Consider the following 21,660-nt stretch of genomic DNA (forward strand, 5'->3'; position numbering starts at 1 on the left):
TCTTTATGTATGAATACATTATACATACATATGACTATCTGATTCGACTGATTATAGGTTGTTAAATGCTAATAATTCTCATGAAACGCGGTATAAGCAATACTTCCTCCGTCAGCCGTTAAAAGTATCATTTAAATTCAGCACGAGTTTTAAGAAATACTTTGAAGAAAAGTGGGTGAAAAAAAATAATGAAATATGTAACTCATTTGTATATACTCCCTCAATCCCATAAAAAATGAAACGTTTTCCTTTTTAGACTGTCCTATTAAAAATGAAATGTTTCCTAAAATAAAAACAACATAATCTCTATTTTTTCCTCTATGTTACTTTACGTTATCTTCATCACATATAAAACAACACTACATAAAATCTCATCCTGAAAACCAAATGTTTCATATTTGTTGGGGAGAAGTATTAGTTTTATGATAAAATGTGAGTGGAATGAGTTAATGGAATGCGTGGTCTACCTACAATTTAAATTTTAAAGTAAAAGTGAATCGCGACTCCTATGGCGGACAGACTAAAATAGTAAACCGGAACTCCTGATGACGGACGGAGGAAGTATAAAATACACCGTTGCGTTTAAGATTTGGTTTCATGACACAATACAATCTGATACTGATGTTTAACAATACAACTACTTTGAAAACAAGCATAGAGTTAGGAGAAAAAGCAACATTAGATCCTTTCCTTATATGGTTTTTATTTTCAGAAAGCACAATTGTGTAGAAACAGGAAAAGTCAGCAGAAGTTGGCCTCCAGCAAAAGAGTGTTGAATTTTACACATCACAGCTTGTGCATTCAGACCTCCGAAAACGACTCCACTGTCCGAAAGCCATGACTCTCCGGAAGAGGTCCGTTTCCAGCCCGAATGGAGACTATCACCTCCATACCTGCATTAACACGGCAACACCAGTCATAAAAACAGACGAAAAAAACGCTATACGGCACCACCTCAACTAGTCGTCACTCTCCACATATCGGTAAATCTAAATTGTGATTAAGGAATCCAAATTGGAGATGTATACAAGTTTTTTACATTGAAGAAAATTTGTTAGGGGAGCTGGGAAAGCTACCTGCTGCTTTTGCAGCTGTAGCTTCTGCGTAGACGTCAGTCAGGAACAAAATCTCTGATGGATTGTCGACTCCTAGAGTTTCGGCAATGTGCACGTAAGAACTAGTTTCTTTCTTGTTCCTTACATAGAACCAAGAGAAATGTCAGCCTAGGCAGAGGATGGGATGCAAGAATTTGAAGTCGATATGCCTTACCCTATCGTGGTATCAAAAAACCCACACAAGTACTTCCTGAGATCCCCGTACTTCGTGTTGCTAAACAAGAGCTTCTGAGCTAGTCTGCTCCCACTTGAATATATATACACCTAAAGAAGAGCGAATGTGAGAAAGAGCAACCAAAAAATCCTGCGTTACTAAAAAACTCTCGGAGGGGAGTAAATGGATTGAGATATAGTTAACTTCTATGAACCAATATTCAGCATCTCTCAGGATGGAAATCCGTGTTAGTTCCAACAGATCTCCAAACCAAAGCATTATTTGGAAATTATATGACAGTGGTAAATAAATTGTTTAAATCTATCCTATCACACAAAGTAACCCCCTCACTCTTATAAGTATTTTTTGCTCCTCGACTTATTCCAACATTTTTGACTCTTAACTCTATTTCAAGAAGCCGGTGTACATCTCCAGGCCATGCTTGTATTCAAACAGTGTTAAGCTTTAACAGTCGAGATACATTTTCTGCAGAGCCTGCCTATAAAAGTATCATCTCCACAATCACCAATAGTCATTGTCTGCTACCACATAGGCTCTCGGAGGAATGTTTTTCTGCTTGCAGAGTTTAGCCAAACAAATATTCAAACAAATTCATAGAGATGTATTCACACAAGGTTGTGCGGGATGAAAGTGATAACCTTTATTCCAAGAGAATGCCACTTCTCGAGAGCTTCAGGAACATCATCGAATACAACTCCCTCTAACTCGAGATTCAGAAATCCAGTTTGCCATATATGACCCTGGACAAAAAGTAGGTATAAGAAATTAAAATGGATAATATGTTTGCGGAAATTTGCAATGTCGGTCCTATTAAAAGTTTTCATTAGTAGGAGAGAAGAAGCTGAAAAAGCAATGACAAGGTAGTTAATAGCAGTTAGAAAATGACAGCTTAGCTGTGTATATTAGCTTACGCGGCAGGAAGTTGAGAAATGAGCTGTAACATCCTTATAAGCATGAGTGAGAACGAAGGGTTATCATGAATGAAACTATCCAGTTTTAGTTCTAAATCTTTCCTCCATTAAGCTTTAGCTCATATTTCGGCAAGAGAATTTGTAATATTTATTACAGGTCAGAGACATTTTCGCAATTCTTTTTTGTTCGACAACAATTTTTCAGCAAGTACTTATAAACAAATAGTTCTATCCAATCAATGTTGACAAGGAAGAATATAACAGGACTCGCTAATGGGACCAACATTCACTCGTTGGACCACATTTCTTGTTGCCCATTTCCTTTTCCTGTCTAATAATTCCGTATCGAAGAAGAAGTGCTGCTTACTTGCAATTGTTTCAAGGCAGTAATTTTCCTGTCAGCTGTAATCATCGCCCTCACATTTGCAACTACAGCACCAGTTATCTCCTCTTTTCCTCCATCAACCGGAATGGGAACAGCACCAGCAACGCCATTCTTCAAGTCTTCATGTACCTGATACAACAAACGCTATAAGCCAATGGACAAGCAGAAACTACTAGTTGTCAAATGGTCAGCTTACTTGTGCACATAGTAGCTTAATATCGTCTTGTGTTTCCGTAGTATCATACGTCAGCACCAAATGCTTTTCTATGTTTTCACGAGCATATGGAAAGAGGACATCCGCTACAAATGATATGGGAGTAGTAGTTCCTTCGATGTCCAGTACAATGCACTTCTGCAATGCACTCATATCATGTAATGAAAATGCATAATCAGCTGAATGTGTGGTATCATGACAAAGAATCACTTAAAATATACCCTTGGCTGTCCACTGCCACCATTTGAAGAAAGGGTGCCCCTGTTTGCAGAGAGTTCAGCATTCCTGAGGCTCGACTGCCCTCCACCAGGATGATGAATGGGACCGTGAGACGGGGTTGACCAGTCCAAGCCTAATTGATGAAGTTTAATAGCAGCTTCGAATAGATAGTGGTAGCATTCAGCCTGGAAATCAACATTTCCTGTTGTGAGGTAAAACAATAATCTAACCAATTTTCAGCAGAAAACATAAACATAGTATAAGTAGTTCTATGATGATGACTCTCATATAAGATCAAGGAAAAATAGGGTACTGATTCACACTTTTGTTCGAAAGAAAGAAAAAGAAAACTTTGAACTAATGCCCGAAAGAATTGAAATTCTTGAATGGAACATCTAATATAAAAAATGAGAATAAACTCTAGGTACACTTTTCTTTGTTGTGTAATACTGATACAAGAATCATTATCGAACATGCTCACCTGTGTTTTAGCACTAATCCATGAATCTCCCCAGACATATATTCCGTGGTTGCGAACTAGGACAGCTGTGGTTTTTGGGTATGCTTCTATCTGTAAAACAAGGTACAGATAAATGAAATATCACCACCATGTGTGATATCACAGCCATAACAGAGATATGCAGCAAAGATAACATTATATCAATTCATAACAATTGCATATGTGCCAACTTTTAGACAGATACAACCACATGAGATAGCAATTTTAGCTACAGCAGTGTGTTATTAAATTATTTATTCTTACAACTAGGCATTCATAAATATATGAAAAAACAGTCAGTAATGGTCAAAGAGATTTGTTAGAGTGTCCACACCTAGCTGGAAAGTAGTAAAGACGATATCAAGAAAAAAGAGAAAAGAAATCATACTGCTATTGCAAGAGATTCGGTAAGCTCTCTTTCATGAGCAGTATTTTCTATGATTGGAATTACAAGTTCGTCATAGTAACCATGCCCTTGAATTCCTTTGATCATTTCCATATGAGTTATCTGCAAATAAAAAGATATAGAAGGACAGCATAAGCATATATAAGTATAACAGAAATTTCATCTTCATTTTAATTTGGGATAGAAAATCAAAAATCCATACACGAAATTCTTTTGAGGATGGATTGAGCATTGTTACAAGGCAAGACTCCATTCCATGGCTGTGGATGACAGCACCTGCATTACGCATTTCATATGCCTGCAAAATGCAACATTATTGCTTTTCAAATTCATTAGTTATATCTTGTGATAAGACCTATGACTAAACTCAACCTTCAGCATGATTTAACCATTCACTTTCATGCTCTAACAATTCACAATGACAGGCTAATCTGCTCATGATACTAGCTAGCTTAATTCTTCATGTTAGCAGTAATAGCCTAGTCAAAAAAGGCAAAAGGGAACATTCAAACTCAATAGTTTCAAAATATTTATCCCCATTTCACATGATCACCAGCCCTAAACAAAATCAAATGATATCATATAATTCACATGACCTTCAAGAACAATGGACCACAATCAGAACATTTAGGAGGCTTATTCGGCCATGGCTTCGACAATGGCTCAGACAACACAGTCCCATCTGTGGACAACACATACATGTCTTCCTCCATCATCCTCTCCTTCTGCACACCTAAAAAACACCCAAATCAATCAAACAATATCAATTAAGCATAAATATCGAATCTTGGCATAGAATAAGTAGTATGCACCTGATGGTGACATGACGATGAGCTGTTGGGGTTTGGGAATAGCATCGTCGTGGACTTTGATTGTGATGCTGCCGCCGGTGCCGGAGACCCAGCCGAGGTGGTAGAAGTGGCGGCAGAGCTCTGCGATGAGGGCCTTGGTTTGTTTGACCTTGCTGCCCTCTAAATAAGCGTGCGATGTTTGGACAGCTCCGTTTATGGCATCCATGGTTCTATCTGAAGGCGTCTGGACAGTGTCCGCCGCCGGTTATGCTTTCTGATTGTGTATTAAAGGTCGCATGTGACCAAGCTTGGACTCTTGATTTAAATCACAAAGATATGGAGAATATTTACTTTGTAGGACTCCATCGATAATACAAGTCATATTTTTATAATATACAAGTCATATTTTTATAATTTGGTCTTTTTACAAATACGACCGATTCATTATTATTATAAATAATAAAGAAGACTTATATTCCACAGACTCATTTTATTCGTATATTATTTAAAATTAATATATATATATATATATATATATAGATGTATTCATTTCCTTTTTGTATCTTTTGTTCTTTCTTCTTTTTAATCTCAGCCCTACGATTTTGTCATCCGACGGTTAAATTGGTGCCACGTGTCATTTAATAATGCAGATTTTCAGTTGAATAATGCACACCGACTAATAATGCACCATTATAGCGTAATAATGCAGACTTTCAGTTGAATAATGCACACCGACTAATAATGCACCATTATAGTGTAATAATGCATATCATATGCACCGTTGATGAATGAGATCTAACGGCCCATATTAAGAAGAATAAAAGACCTAAAGGATGAATAGGAGAATAACGCTCCCCTAACATTTTTAGTTAATAAAAACTGCATAGGGTTATTTTAGGAAATAAACTTTGTTCTCATATTTTCACATACACACACCATTCACGCTCACACACAAACACACACTCTCTCCTTCTCTCACGAAAGAGGTGGCGGAGCAGCTTGCACCTCCTCTCCGGCGACACCCTCCTCCGGCTGCCTCACACGGCTGCCTCCTCATCTGTAGCCCCTCTCCTCCGCTTCCCCCTGCCGATCGCCTGCCCTGGAGCCAGAACCGCTCGACTCGCCGCCGATGCAGCAGAATTTCCCACCTCATCGTCGTCGCCAAACCCTTGCTGAGCTGCTACAGCAGCTAGCAAAGTCTCAATATTCTCCTGCATCGTCATCAGAGTCGCCACTGTGTTCCGGAATATTCCATCCCCCGGCACCGCCACCACCTCCTCCTCCCCCTCCCACTGCGGGAACACCGACTCGATGGTGCTCTCGCACTCCTTCACAAGCTTCGAGATCAAGTCCGTCGTGAAGAAAGGCTGCTGCAACACTTTCTGGATGAACGGTAGCCGCAGAACTCGGCCGGTTCTTTTGTCATACTTCTTCAGGATCTTCGCCAGCCCTGCGCAATTTTTTAAAAAAATTGAAATTGTGATGAAGAATTGGGGATTTGGATTAAAAGTATTTATATATGTGTGTAGTTTGATGTTGCTGTAGTTCGTTAATAGAACCATTTCGCCGTGAAAATTGGCGATGTCTTTCCTGATTTTCGCCATTTGCTCTTTGAACTTCGTCTCTGATGCTTCACTGCCGTTAGGTTCCCATTTCTCCATCACTTTCTTTATTCTCTGCGCAATTCCTGTTTTCATATTCATTAATTAGTAATTTCTACTACTATTTTATTGGATAAATGGTATTCAAAATTTGATTTAAAAAATCAGATAGGGTGATGGTCAATGCAGTTTCATGTTTAAATACATCCATAAGCAATATTTGAAAAAGAAAATATATTATTGAGGAATATAAAATTTGAAAAAGAAACATCACTCTAACCTTAGAACACATCTCTCTAAGCATGTTTTTACTTCACTGATGTGAACAAAATAGATCACTATAAGAAAATATCACCGACACTTCACTATAACCTTGGAACACATCACTCTAAGCATGTTAGAGTGATGTATTCCATGGTTAAAGTGATGTTTCTGTGATATTTTCGTATAGTGATGTATTTTGTTAATATCAATAAAGTAAGTACAAGCTTAGAGTGATGTGTTTCAATGCAAGAGGGAAGTCTCTGTGTTATTTTCGTATAGTGATGTATTTTATTAACATCAGTGAAGTAAGTACATGCTTAGAGTGATGTGTTCCAATGCTAGAGTGAAGTCTCTGTGTTATTTTCGTATAGTGATGTATTTTGTTAACATCAGTGAAGTAAGTACATGCTTAGAGTGATGTGTTCCAATGCTAGAGTGAAGTCTCGGTGTTATTTTCTTATAGTTATGTATTTTGTTAACATCAGTGAAGTAAGTACATGCTTAGAGTGATGTGTTCCAATGCTCTAGTGAAGTCTCTGTGTTATTTTCGTATAGTGATGTATTTTGTTAACATCAATGAAGTAAGTAAATGCATAGAGTGATGTGTTCCAAGGCTAGAGTGAAGTCTCTGTGATATTTTCTTATAGTGATGTATTTTGTTAACATCAGTGAAGTAAGTATATGCTTAGAGTGATGTGTATATAGAAATCCGCATGAACTACTACTAGAACTGGAGAAATATATTTATAACCCAATTGTTCCAATCAAAATACATCCATACTCACACAGTTAACACTAGAGAGTCGGGACAAGGGTCCACATATTACGAAGATTTGACCAGACATGTAGAAATAATAAAATCCAAATTGATAATTCAAATTAGAGGAAAGAAGGAAATTACAATTATGAAATTTAAATAATCAGTAATACACACTAAACACACAAACAAAAGTCGTCTCCCTCCACTGTGCGACGACTTTCGCAGGTTCTCTCTCTAGATCGCACCTCACAACACAGTTTCCATTTCATTTTAATCGAAAATGAAAATTACAGAGAAATTGAATGACGACTATTGGTTGATCAGGCTGTTCTAAATGGTTAAAATTACGGGAACAAAATCGAAGGCAAGGCCAATTGGAGCAGCATCCCGAATTCCAAGCTGACGTTCAGCCCGAAGAGAGCGACGACAGACGGCGACGGCGAGTTGAATCGCGGTTTAATTTCGCAGAAGAGGGAAGATGCGAACACGGTTTCTTTCAAATGAATTGAATTTGCAATGGCGTAACCTAATTTTGGCTGTCAATGACCATTATACCCCCGCCTTGTTATTGTGAAGTAAATTTGTGATAGAGGGAACTAATTTCTCCTTTAAATTAGAAAATTACATGTATTAATACTAGCCATTGATTTTCTTGATCTTGTGGAGTTATATAGTTAATGGGCACTTGCCCTATATCACTACTCTCTATATATATATAAAGCTTTCAGTAACTTATTTAACCTATTTTTTTTATTTGTATTACTTAAAATCCGTGCCCAAATCAAATGTGTCTCATATTGTGGGACTAGTATAATTTTAATGGCTCTCTTAATTTGAATTAGATACATCCCTAAATGATATTTCGAATCAGTTTTCCTTGAAAAACTAGAAAGTTTAACGTCTATCGTTTTATGTGATATGCCTTCTCTCTAGCTATGAATAAGTATGAATTGAAGGTGGTAAGGCCTGGATCATTTCTTTATGATTGTAGTACAATGATTTAGTAACTCCTTGGTAGCTACAGTTTAAGAAGCGAAGGAAAAATTGAATGAAGAAAAAAAGAAGGTTTCGATTCATTCTTTGGTAGTCAATATAAGAAAAAGTTTGGAGAAAAAGTTACAGAATAGCACATCCTTCATGCTTCTTAAATACTCAAACCTGAAAAACACAATCACAGGCAATCACACACCACCTTGAACTTAGTGTGGGTGGTTTTATTTGAAATGGCCAACTTCTACAGACCTTATGACTGTTGTCTCTTCATTGTTTGTGTTAAATTGAACTGGTATGACAATGTCATCGTTGCCAGTGGCAGTTGAAAATTGAACGAGGGTATCCTGCATTGGGAAAATTAGACTGCCTGATATCATATTACTACTTCAGACTTGCATGTAATCCTGCAAGTTATTTTTCCATCGAATTCCTTCCTTCCTTCCTCCTCCCTTGCGGCCGGCGTTGGGAACCGCTCGGGCTGGCGTCGGGACTATCCAAGTGAGCTCTGGCAAGCTGGCTTGCCACCTCGTCCTCGCGTCGGATAGGGATAGCGTCCTCGACCGTTTGATGGAGGAGCTGGAGGAGGATCAGACGCCTCCCTTATCCTTCGGATGATGACGCACCTCCTGCCAAGTGTTGAGATGCTTTAATGGTTTGTAATGCATTGATTTGTAGGTCGACATGGCTAGGTCTGGATAAATAAACCGAAAAAACGGTATATCGATCACATCGTACGGAAAAATATCGTACGGAAAAATATCGAATTTTCGGTATGCCGAAATTTTCGGTACGATACAATACCGTATCGTAAGTTTTCGATACGAAAACGGTATGAATTTTCTTATACCGCGGTATATCGTTTTATATCGAATATACGATATATATCGATATTATCGGTATACCGAAATATATCAAAAATCGATACGTATTGAATTATCGATACATACCGTTTATACCGATTATAGTAATAATATAATTTATATTTTTAAGATTAAAAGTTTAAAATCACAAATAGATATCCATTTAATTTATTTATATATTAAAAAATATTTATTGAATTTATGTAGGTTAATATTTCTAGATGGTTTCAACAAAATGAAGGGTTTTGTGTTAAGATCAAGATGTTGATAATTTTTGCTAATTATTGTAATGTATTTTGTTCGGTCTTAACTTGATTATGGTATTTTTTTGGTATTTTGTTGTGTTGGATTTTGATTATGGAGATGTGAATAGTGTTTATTTTATTGTGTTGAAATTATATTAATTTATTTTATTTTTCAGTTTTGAAATCATATTTTTCGGTATACATGTATTCGAAATGGTATAAAATTTCGGTATATCGTACGAAATTTTGATATACCGTTCAGAACGGTATACCAAATTTCAGTACGATATACCGAAATTTCTATACGGTAACGATATAGTTTTTTTCCATACTGAAATTCGGTATAACGAAACTTTCGATACGATAACGATATGAAATTCTTTCATATCAATATTTTCGATACGATAACGATACAAAATTTTCGATATGATATACCGTATCGACCTAGCCCTAGACATGGCGGTCGTGATGCTGTAAACCTCGCTCGTGCCGCTCCATGCCGACCGCTGTTCCTCGAGGTAATACCACTGGAACTTTTGGATTTCTTTGTTGGCTCTTCCGATTGCATGAAGTTCCACCGTTCCATACTCTCATTGCCTCCACCGTTCCAGCCGGTCGGCCGGCATTGTACCGACGAGCGACGCAGTACCAAAACCTGTCCCCGGTTTGGTTCGTGCCTACCTCCTCATCTTCGGATATTTTCAAATAGGCCCCGAATATCTTTTCCATCTCCCCCGGAGTGTACGGGGTGCGGACGTTGGGTTCACCGGTACTGCCAGGAGTACGGACACGGACACCAAGAACAGGAACGCCGCGACTGCTGGGGTTTGGAGCCCCTTGCAAAGCAGAAGACATGCATAAACAAATAAATCAGATCTACAAATCTATTTGACCGATTATGGGATCAATTACTTACATGTTAAACAATCAATTGCATACAAGAATGCACATATATCATGCTTTAAGGAATTAAAACCCAATTCATGATATTCTACGGTTTAGGATTACCGATCTGATTCTCCAAAGAATCGTCGATTGCTTGCACCTTCTCCACATGAAGATCTTCGTAATCGACCACAAATCTTCTAATCTGTATCCCGAACTCAGATAATGACCTTTGGGTGGGCAAAGCTTGTCAGAATCGAAAAGGGCTTGATTAGAAAGAAGACAGAATATTAGTTTTGTCAAAAACCGATTTTTCTTCCACTCCCAGAGGGGAGCACGAAAATTAATGTGTTAATTCCCTTTCAATCTCCTTTCTAATGCCCTTTTATATAGAGCTATGATGGGCAAGATTAGGGATCCAAGCAGGTTGGACTTGGGCCAAACTTGCTGGACTTTTACTAATTAAATTGAGCCCCAATTTAATTCAAATCCAAACAGAATATTATTATCAGCCACTACAGTAAAATAATATTGATTGTCCGTCCAATCCCAAATTACGAGTAATCCGGGCTTTACCTCTTTAATTTATTATTTCCCGTGTTTAAGATATATATCCATTAATTAATTTTAGTCTGCTATTTGACTTTAATTAATTAATATCTTTTTCCAAGAGTTGTCTAGTTCAAAATATTTATTTATTATTCTGGAATAAATTCCAACCGGCCGGGTTTCTGAATAATAAAACCTTTTTCGAACACCTCTTAAGGATATTATCAAACTGGACTCACCCAGCACACGATTCATTGCAATAACAACACTAGCACCTCTAGACATTAATCACCACTACCCAAGATATCAGGATTCTTAGATTGGGAAAAATCCGCACCATTTGATAAATCAAAGTAGTGCATAATCAATATCGTATGCTCAATGTTATGTCAACAATGATTAAGAAATAACAATCACCGAGACCTCGTCTTTTAGTAAATAGCAAGAAAGACTTATCTCAACTGTTAGATCCTTCAGTGCTATTCCACACCAGTGTCGTTTATTTCCAAAGGTAAGGAAACATGCGGACTGACACTACAACCTTTCACGATAGGTAGCCAAAGCCTATTTAGGTTGTGAAATTATTTTTCTCTTCTACAAAGAACCGACTGCGTCACCTTCTGTGAACGTCGTTCACGACAAGTCTACTATGTACAAGAATTAGGCTTATTTGCTTCTTATACATTTAAATGTTTGAGATACATCTTATAAATGCACAAGCAAACATCAATGCGACAAAATTACTTCTTCTCGCCTTGGGATAAAAGTGGATTGTAGAGTTCATTGTATACAAGCAATTCTATCCGTGCAACATGCTCGAAATATGCTTTTCAGTATACCAATTCTAACAATCTCTCACTTATACTCAAAATCATGCTTTCGAGTATACCCACTGCCAAAACTCTCCCACTTATACTCTAAGCAGGTCTCGGGCCATGATACATCGAACTACCGTACTTTTCACCTCATGTGTAAAACATGTTGCCATATAGGCATTTTGTGAAAAGTTCTGCCAGGTTGTTCTCTGATGATATCTTGGAAACCATAACGTCTTGCTGCGCACTTAATCCTTAATTAATTTCATATTTCATCTCTATGTGATGGCTTAGCTTTATCAGATTGTGTTTCACTCGAGTTAGACACCTGACTAGAGTAATTATAACAAAATATAATACTCATACACATACTCGGAATCACGGTCAAAGCTATTAGGAAGTTACTGAGATTAACAACTACCTTAGTAGTTTCTGATGAAACCACACTTGTAATTTTCATGATAGAGTCTGTGATGTAATCACACCCCTTCATGACTCAGTTTTCAACTCCTAATGTTAACACATATTCAGAGGATAACTCGATCATCAATCAATTATAAAATCGAGTCGATGTAACCTAATGTCTGGTAAACTAGAGCATACCGTTTAGTCTTCTTCAAGTACTATAGTATATTCTTTATCCAATCCAATGTCCTTGGCCATGGTTAAAATGATATCATGCTTCTATGCCAACGACAAAGCTAATATCTAACTTAATACACATCATAGCATATATGAGACTTACAATTATGGAACTTGTCTCATTCTTCTTGATCTCATTCAATGTCGAAAAACACTTGACTAGAGACAAAATAATTCCGTCTAGAAAAAGAGAAACCTTTTCTTGGAATTTTCAATGCTAAAGTGTCTAAGTATTTTGTAGATGTAGGATTCTTTAAGAAAACATACATTCTTTTTCTAGCAATCTAATGACACAGATGCTTAGAATGTAACTAGATTATCTTAAATCCATCATCCTTAAACTGGGTAGACGACTAGTTTCCTACGCTAGATAACCCTCTTAGTTGTTTATCAACTTTTATAGATGTCATCATCGTAGAGTACCAAGAATACCAAATATAGTGCACTTTCAACTTTCTTGCCCTGTATTACATAACCATTAAGATGTTCCATGCAGATGATCTCCCCAAGACTTCTACTTAAAGAAAACTGTCTTGACAATCATAGTACATACATCCTAATTTATGTAGGCTACAATAGACAATATACATATCGACTTAGGCAAAAATGGCAAGCGAGAATATAACTCTCTCTGGGTATAACCCTTTGCCATTATTCTAGCCTTTTGAGATCCATGCTTACACTTGCAGGTACACTAGCTCCCATTGACTTAGATAGTCTATGGGTAGTATCGCAAGTCTTGCAAACATTCTTGTCTATTTAAGATTGTTATTCAGAATCTATCATCTTATCAAGAATGATTATCCGAATAAGTCATGGCGTCCTTGTAGTTACAGGGATTATGTTCAAGTTGATCTAAGACTGACTCTTAAGACTCTTTTAGACCCATGAACTTATTATGTTCGCAAAGAACCCTCCCACTACGACACGACTCCTACAATCTTAGGTACAAACGTTGATTTTCTTAGTGCATAAGTTTCTAATAGTATGTCTTCTTGGTTAAGATGGAAAATAGATATTCTCGTTATCTTGAGAATTATCATGTTTGTTAGGCTTGTAGTTCTTCTCATAATCTTCATCAAAGAATCTAGTATTCGTGTAAACAAACACATATCTTGCTGTGAAGATTATAGAACTTGTACCTTTTCGAACATTTGGGACAACCTTAAAACATACCTCAGTACACAACTCCAATTACTTGGATACCTTTCCAAAACATGTGTTGGAATAACTCCACACCTTGTGATGTGGTGGACTAGACTTGCCTCTAGTCCACAACTAGTGTGTTGTAGAAGGTACTGATGTTATGGTAGTTTCTTTAAGGTATAACTCGTTGTTTCTAACGTATATCCCATTAATGAAAAGGTGTTATTGAGTAAAACTGTTCACTTATCGAACTTGTCTTCGAGAGACTTCGATATCTTTTTATATGACTATCCAATTCTTTAGAAGAATGTTTGGAGTAGTCAATTAGGATTTAACTCTCACTACTGATCTTAACTCGTTTGCTCGTCTCCTATGGTGTAAACCATTGAGACTTACTAGTCTTTCTATGTTGCATCTCTATAAGTATTCTGAATCCCTTGAACCACCAAAGGATTCTAACTTATAGTGCATCAACCAGACTTACTTGACCTTTAAGCTATTTAACAAACAAGTTGTTAAAATCTTGATAGTCACTTGAGTCAGACAAAATTAGTTTGAATAATTACTAAGTATTTTCTTGGTCTTTTGTTTAAGTACCATAAATACTTTATCATTCATTGATTAAGAAGTTGAATTGTCGTGTTAAACTCAATCTTTTTGCAATTATATTGTTTAGATACTATGATGTATAATTTGTTTTTCTATGGTACTATGATAGATATTCGATCCACATTTCTCAATAATGCAAGCATTATAAAATGAAATTGAACATCGTAGAATCATAAATGAGTTTAGAAACTGAATATAAATTCATTCTAAACGTGACTGTACCAATAAAACAAAATCTCTAACATCAAAACAAAACAATAAAGTGAGCATAAATAAATAGCTCACAGTGCAACAATTGCCCAAGTGGATGTAGATCTCTCCTTTAGAGGTTGCATTGTTATCTAAGCCATTGTCCTTCTATATAAGAGGTCAATCCGACTTACAATGCATCTTCTCTTTGCCTTTTCACCAAATTTTTCTTGCCTTTCTTGCTTTCAGCAGGCATTGATGACAATTCAACTCTTCCCTCTTTCCATTGCTAGTCTTCTGTTCGATTGAACAAAGACATAGGAAAGATACAACCTTAATGAATTCGTCAAGTATCATGTTATCTTCCTCCAATAGTAATAAAGTGAATATCATGTAGAAGGTTTCCAACTTTTAAGTAACAACCTTCATATAATCACTTCCTATTATATTTGGCGATGAACTGAGTGTAGAAACTATTTGAGTAACTGAATCAGAAGATTCCTCAAAACATTCTATCTCTCGTGGATATTCCAATAGAATCTGGACATCGTCCTTATTGGATATTCCTCTTTCATCAATATAAACCAAGACGTGTCTTACTACTTAAAAGAAAGTAGTTTGACCTTCTATCTCAAAGAACTTGTCAGGTACATGCATGAAATGTATTCTTAAACTTTCTTTATAGAATTTTGTCAAGGAAATAGAGGACATGAATTGGTGAATACAAACTTTAAGTTTTCAGCAATGAGAATCTTATCCATTTTATATTTCCAGTCTACATAATTTTGGCCTTCGAGTTTGATTTCTTTAAGGTTCGCAGAAATTATTAAGAATTTGGCTGAGAAGAAATAAAGCTATTTATCACATACTATGCTTAATACATAATTGCAAACAACCACAAAACAATTTATGTATCTCGCAACCGTGAAAACCAAAATAATTACGCCTCTAGGGATGTCATACAAATTCGGATTCCAACAATTTCCTGGTCACAATACCGACGGATAGTCCAGAGACCACTAAGGTGGCATGGCCGCCAAATATTGCCTAAGCATTTACCTTAAATATTTGCATCTAGGAATTTCATTTCTGTTTTGATACTCCTTCTAGGGAAGGTCGTACGCCACTAATAAAATTCCATAGCTATCTTATAAATATGTTTAAACATATGAACTTGCAATTTCACAGGATTATGGCTCCCACTAGGGTGGGTCGCGATAATATTAGAAACACGCTTCTAGTTTAAATAATTTACTATTAAGAAGTCTAATCTTATGAACTTGATATTTCGTAGGATTATTGCTCCGACTAAGGTGGGTCGCGATAATATTAGAAACTGCTTCATATATAGACCTATTTATGGAGACCATATACAACACATTGTTGTAGTTATCGCTTAGTCATTTTAAATATGGCTTTTGCATAATTATCACATAAGTAGATAAGGCAGATAATCCACTTAAAACATTTTAACACCAAATAAATAGATAAATCCATTTAATTCATGGTGATTAATCACACTGGATAATTATTGAATTTATTTAATAAATCAAGGGAGATTTAAATAAATAATTAATTCCTTATCTTATCCAAAATATGAATTTCGAATTTGATAAATTTATCTTGGTTAATGACAATCCAAATTAATTTAGGATTATTCTAGATTTTATAAGAATAAAATCAAATCCTTAAATTCAAGATAAGACTGATCTTGGATTATCATTATCAAAATCGTACTACGATATTTCAGGATAGAAACAAATCTATCCAAATCCATAAGATAAAATCCAATCACTCTAACATTTAAGAAAATCTTAAATTATTTAGAATAAGAAACTAGAATATATCATATCTATTAGGATTTATTCTAGATAAAATTAACTTTATCAAAATCCAATTAGATTAGGATTATCTTGTATTATCTTTATCCAAATTTATCTAGGATATTTTTTAAATAGAAATAAATCTATTTATATCCATAAAATTATGATAAACTAGAATTAATATTAATTAATTCAACTAAGATTTAACCAGATAGAACTAAATCTATCTTAAATCCAAAAGATAATTTCAATACTGGATTAACAATTATCTAAATCTTCTAAGATATATTCTAGATAGATATAAATCTATCAATATCTACAAGATAGAGATACATTTAATTATCTAAATCTACTAGGATATTTTCTAAATAGAATTAATTCTATAAATATCCACAAGATAAAGATAAACATGGATTTTAATTATCCAAATCTACTAAGATATATTCTAGATAGATATAGATCTATCAATATCTACAAGATATGCATAAACTTAATTAATATTTATCTTAGTCAATCAAGGATTCAACAAGATATAATAAAATCTATCTAAATCCATATGACAGAAATAAATTTAATTATTCATCCAAATTTATCTAGGATTTCTCTAGATATAATTAAATATATCTAAATTCATAAAATAAGGATAAAATCCAAATTTAATTAATTATTTATCTAGTCTATCTAGGATTCATTTTCATAAAATTAATTTATATAAATCCATAAGACAAAAGAAAATAAATTAATTGTTATTATCCAAGTTTATCTAGGATTTATCAGGATATCTATCCAAATCCATAAAATAAGGATAAATTTCAACTAATCCATAATTTAATTAAAATTAAATTTGTAGATAATCAATTTAAGATATGTCAAATCTTATTCTAAATTATATCTTGAAAAATATTCGAAATTAATTCCTAGGGTTTGGGAAACCCTAACTAATTTGGAATGCTGCGTCGCTACACGAGCTGATGCGACGTCGCGCGGGTCCCACCTGCGCGAGCGTCGCGCATAGGACAAACCCTAGTTCGAGCACTGTTGTGGCTGCTCCCGCGTCGCCTCCGACAGCCCTCTCGGCACCGCAGCGTTGTTATCACTGCTGCTCCTGCACCGATCATGCCTCTGTCGAACTGCCACTGAAACGCTGCAGTGCTGCCGTCACGTCACGAGTCTGGGAATCTGCCGACGGGCTCCCACTCGAACTGACGACGCTGCCGCGTCTCCGTCGCCGCTGTTGCTGCTGTTTCATCGCAACGACGTAATTCTCGATTGCTGACTCAGAATATAAGTTCACGTAAGGCAAAACGAATTGATCATTAATGATACCATGTAATTACAATTTACATAATCAATTCCACCGAGAAGAGAAATCAAAGGGAATTGGCGGCGCATGTATTGATTTGATGAAATCTCCAAAGTCAAGGAATACCATCACGTATCGAGAATTAATAATGAAACAAAGACAAAGCTTCATTAAAAGAATTAATTCACGTAGCATACATAATTCGTCGTTAGACTAAACCACAACGAATATAAACATGCATTCAAGCAATTCACATAACATGAAATTAATCCACATAATCAGAGCCCAAAATTGGCTCTGATACCAATTGCTAGGGTTTGGAGCCCCTTGCACAGCGGAAGACATGCATAAACAAATAAATCAGATCTACAGATCTATTTGACCGATTATGGGATCAATTACTTACATGTTAAACAATCAATTGCATACAAGAATGCACATATATCATGCTTTAAGGAATTAAAACCAAATTCATGATATTCTACGGTTTAGGATGATCGATCTGATTCTCCAAAGAATCATCGATTGCTTGCGCCTTCTCCACATGAAGATTTTCGTACTCGACCACAAATCTTCTAATCTGTATCCCGAACTCAGATAATGACCTTTGGGTGGGCAAAGCTTGTCAGAATCGAAAAGGGCTTGATAAGAAAGAAGACATAATATCAGTTTTGTCAAAAACCAATTTTTCGTAGGGGAGCACGAAAATTAATGTGTTAATTCCCTTTCAATCTCCTTTCTAATCCCCTTTTATATAGAGTTATGATGGGCCAGATTAGGGATCCATGGAGGTTGGACTTGGGCCAAACTTGTTGGACTTTTACTAATTAAATTGAGCCCCAATTTAATTCAAATCCAAACAGAATATTATTATCAGCCACTACAGTAAAATAATATTGACAGCCCGTCCAATCCCAAATTACGAGTAATCCGGGCTTTACCTCTTTAATTTATTATTTCCCGTGTTTAAGATATAATATATCCATTATTTAATTTTAGTTTGCTATTTGACTTTAATTAATTAATATCTTTTTGCAAGAGTTGTCTAGTTCAAAATCTTTATTTATTATTCTGGAATAAATTCCAACCGGCCGGGTTTCTGAATAATAAAACCTTTTTCGAACACCTCTTGAGTATATTATCAAACTGGACACACCCAGCACACGATTCATTGCAATAACAACACTAGCACCTCTAGACATTAATCACCACTACCCAAGATATCAGGATTCTTGGATTGCGAAAAATCCGCACCATTTGATAAATCAAAGTAGTGCATAATCAATATCGTATGCTCAATGTTATGTCAACAATGATTAAGAAATAACAATCACCGAGACCTCGTCTTTTAGTAAATAGCAAGAAAGACTTATCTCAACTGTTAGATCCTTCAGTGCTATTCCACACCAGTGTCGTTTATTTCCAAAGGTAAGGAAACATGCGGACTGACACTACAACCTTTCACGATAGGTAGCCAAAGCCTATTTAGGTTGTGAAATTATTTTTCTCTTCACCAAAGAACCGACTGCGTCACCTTCTGTGAATGTCGTTCACGACCAGTCTACTATGTACAAGAATTAGGCTTATTTGCTTCTTATACATTTAAATGTTTGAGATACATCTTATAAATGCACAAGCAAACATCAATGCGACAAAATTACTTCTTCTCGCCTTGGGATAAAAGTGGATTGTAGAGTTCATTGTATACAAGCAATTCTATCCGTGCAACATGCTCGAAATATGCTTTTCAGTATACCAATTCTAACAGCGACTGCTAGAAGCGCCCTCCGGATTTTGGGACAACGGTGGCGTCGAGGTGCTCCCTCCCAAACCTTGTTCGGGTGTCCACCCGTAGAACCTCTCAGGGGCATTTTGCTCGTCCACCGGGTAAGGCTGGTAGCCATCCGGAATTTGCGAACCTTGGGTATGAAGAGGGGGCGAGATATTGGTATCCGGCGAAGGGAATGACGATGCGCCGAACCATTTGTGGTTCCATCCGCGGGAGTCGGAGCGTGATCGCCGAAGCCGAAAATTTTTGCAAGAGAGAAAGAGTGAGAATTTAGAAAGAAGTATATTGATGAGAGAATTGTTTGATGTAGTGTGGTGAATTTTTTTGTGTTGAAATGAAGGGTATTTATAGATGAAAATGTGATTGTTGGAGTAAAAATAATGAAAAATAAATTAAAAGTGGAGAAAAAACAGATATATTTTATTTGAAAGTGGGAAAATATTTTTTTAATTTAAATATGATTTTTTTATATTTTTGAAATTAAAAAAAATGAAAATAGCCAACGGCATTGCCATTGGCGAATCACGCAGCGCCACGTCAACCTTCTCTTCTGCACGGCGGTGCTCGATGATGCTCGCCGCTATGCTCTTGCCGACAGCACGACGCCTGCTCTTAGCATCGAGCACCAATATGGATGCTCTTATACTATTTTCGTCCCACAAGAGTATACTCATGTGGGATGGGCTAAAGAAGAAGTATATATATACTCTTACTTGAAGTCTGGCCTACCTCTTAGGCACTCTATAATTTCAAGCATAGCTTGAAGTCTCGTACTTCAACGTATATTTGATCATTACCCAACTTAAGCTTCATATGACTCCTACGCTCGCAATAAAGTTCAAAAGTTCCACATTTCACTTTAATAGTGGTTCTATACAATACCTCGTAATTCATCGGTCATGAATTTTCACCACATATACGTCATCCATATATTGCACAATCAACACATTTATTCGTATAAGTCATTTGGTGTTCCATAGCATAACAAACATCGTACATTAATATATGTGAATAGCAACACTCAGTCAATCAATCATCCATGGAATCGCATTTCATAAATCATCATGCTCATCTGTATCACAAACACAACTCGCAACTACACGCGTATCACTCACAGTTTCGTGGTCATGAAATTTCAACCGCCTAGGCATAAAATTTTGTCGTTCATGGAAGCAACATGTATTTTCTTCAAGTAAATTTTGCAGTTTCGTGGACGTAATAGCAAATCTCAACATCAACCAATACAAGTTCACAATCATACTTCAATATCCAGCACATTCAATGCCATCATGCCTCACTGTTAAACAAAAACAATTGTATAATCTCATAGTGTCTCCCGGTTCATATCTTCACAACATTTTCCAAAAGCCATAGTATTTACTTATTTCCCACAGGTGTTGTTTCATAGTATAATCAAGTAATCACACTTATACTTCACGTTTCACAATTCATGTAATATCAATCATTTAGAATTTCATCTATCCAAACTCATAGAAGTCCAATCACATATTCGTCGATTTTCCCTATCAGGATGTGCACAACAATATTCATCATTTTTGGCATAGTCGTATTAAGCAATTTCATATCCATGTATTTTCATCATCCCACACTTCCCAGCAACATTTTCAAAGACGTCATATTAGCTTCGATTCCCATAGAAATATCTTCATTCTCACAAGAGTAATATTCCCATCCAATTTACAACATTTCACAGTTTCAGATCAACATTAATCAAGATACTTATTACCTCATTCTTCGTGGTTGGGCGGGGACGAGTCGTGGTGTTGAGCCTTCGACGATTATCAACTAGTCAATTTACACATGAATAGATTTTGACTCAACAAGACTCTTGGGTCCAGAGCGGAAAGAACTGAGGCTCTGATACCAAACTGTCACGACCGCCCTTCTAGGGTATAATAAATGCGGCGATCGCGACTTAAACGGACTTAAATATAACAAGGAAAATAGGCTAGGGTTTCATCAAGGAGGTTTGACCGACATACTACATGAACAATTAAGTATAAAACAAGAATGGGACTCGGGTTTAAATAATGAGTTGGACCAGCAAATTAATACTCAAAGGAAACGATTACGAGTTTGACATTATCCAACAGAATCACAAGAAAACAATAACCGGACAAATTTAAGTTCGGCCCAACAACTAATAAGTAAAAGAAATATCGCAGCGGAAAACGACCAAGAGAAGGAGTGACGTCATGTGTGAAGACACAACGACACCCATAATTCAAAGATAAACATTTAATTCTTCAAGTTACTTGCTCAACACCACCAACCTCTCGCCGCCGCTCAACCTGCACGTAAGAAAAACACATGCAGGACTGAGTACTATAAAGATACTCAGTGGACTTATGCCGAAAATATTTTCATAAAAATTATTATTTATCTATCATGTCATACGTAAGTAACCATCGGGGTTTAGCTTTAGAAATGCCCGAGGCACTCAAAATCATT

At 36.2% G+C, this 21,660-nt stretch overlaps 1 protein-coding gene and 1 pseudogene across 2 annotated transcripts; both read right to left on the bottom strand.

The window, feature by feature from the left end:
• Nucleotides 1–546: 546 nt before the first annotated feature.
• LOC121802280 (probable bifunctional methylthioribulose-1-phosphate dehydratase/enolase-phosphatase E1 1) lies at nucleotides 547–5,064 on the bottom strand. Of its 2 annotated transcripts, none has more exons than XM_042201912.1 (12): nucleotides 4,737–5,064; nucleotides 4,521–4,657; nucleotides 4,127–4,222; nucleotides 3,907–4,026; nucleotides 3,501–3,590; nucleotides 3,022–3,204; nucleotides 2,783–2,938; nucleotides 2,569–2,715; nucleotides 1,929–2,030; nucleotides 1,270–1,379; nucleotides 1,077–1,195; nucleotides 547–893 (listed from the first exon to the last, which is right to left on the bottom strand). In XM_042201912.1, the coding sequence occupies exons 1-12, from the start codon at nucleotides 4,939–4,941 to the stop codon at nucleotides 802–804; spliced, it is 1,557 nt and encodes a 518-aa protein (XP_042057846.1). In that variant the 5' UTR covers nucleotides 4,942–5,064; the 3' UTR covers nucleotides 547–801. The 2 variants fall into 2 exon arrangements, with proteins under 2 accessions (XP_042057846.1, XP_042057847.1); XM_042201913.1 differs by having other exon boundaries at nucleotides 4,521–4,649; nucleotides 4,737–4,924.
• Nucleotides 5,065–5,752: 688 nt separating this feature from the next.
• On the bottom strand, nucleotides 5,753–10,293 carry LOC121803936 (annotated as a pseudogene).
• Nucleotides 10,294–21,660: the final 11,367 nt, after the last annotated feature.

This window comes from Salvia splendens, chromosome 5 (genome assembly GCF_004379255.2).
Source record: "Salvia splendens isolate huo1 chromosome 5, SspV2, whole genome shotgun sequence".
NCBI lineage: Eukaryota > Viridiplantae > Streptophyta > Magnoliopsida > Lamiales > Lamiaceae > Salvia > Salvia splendens.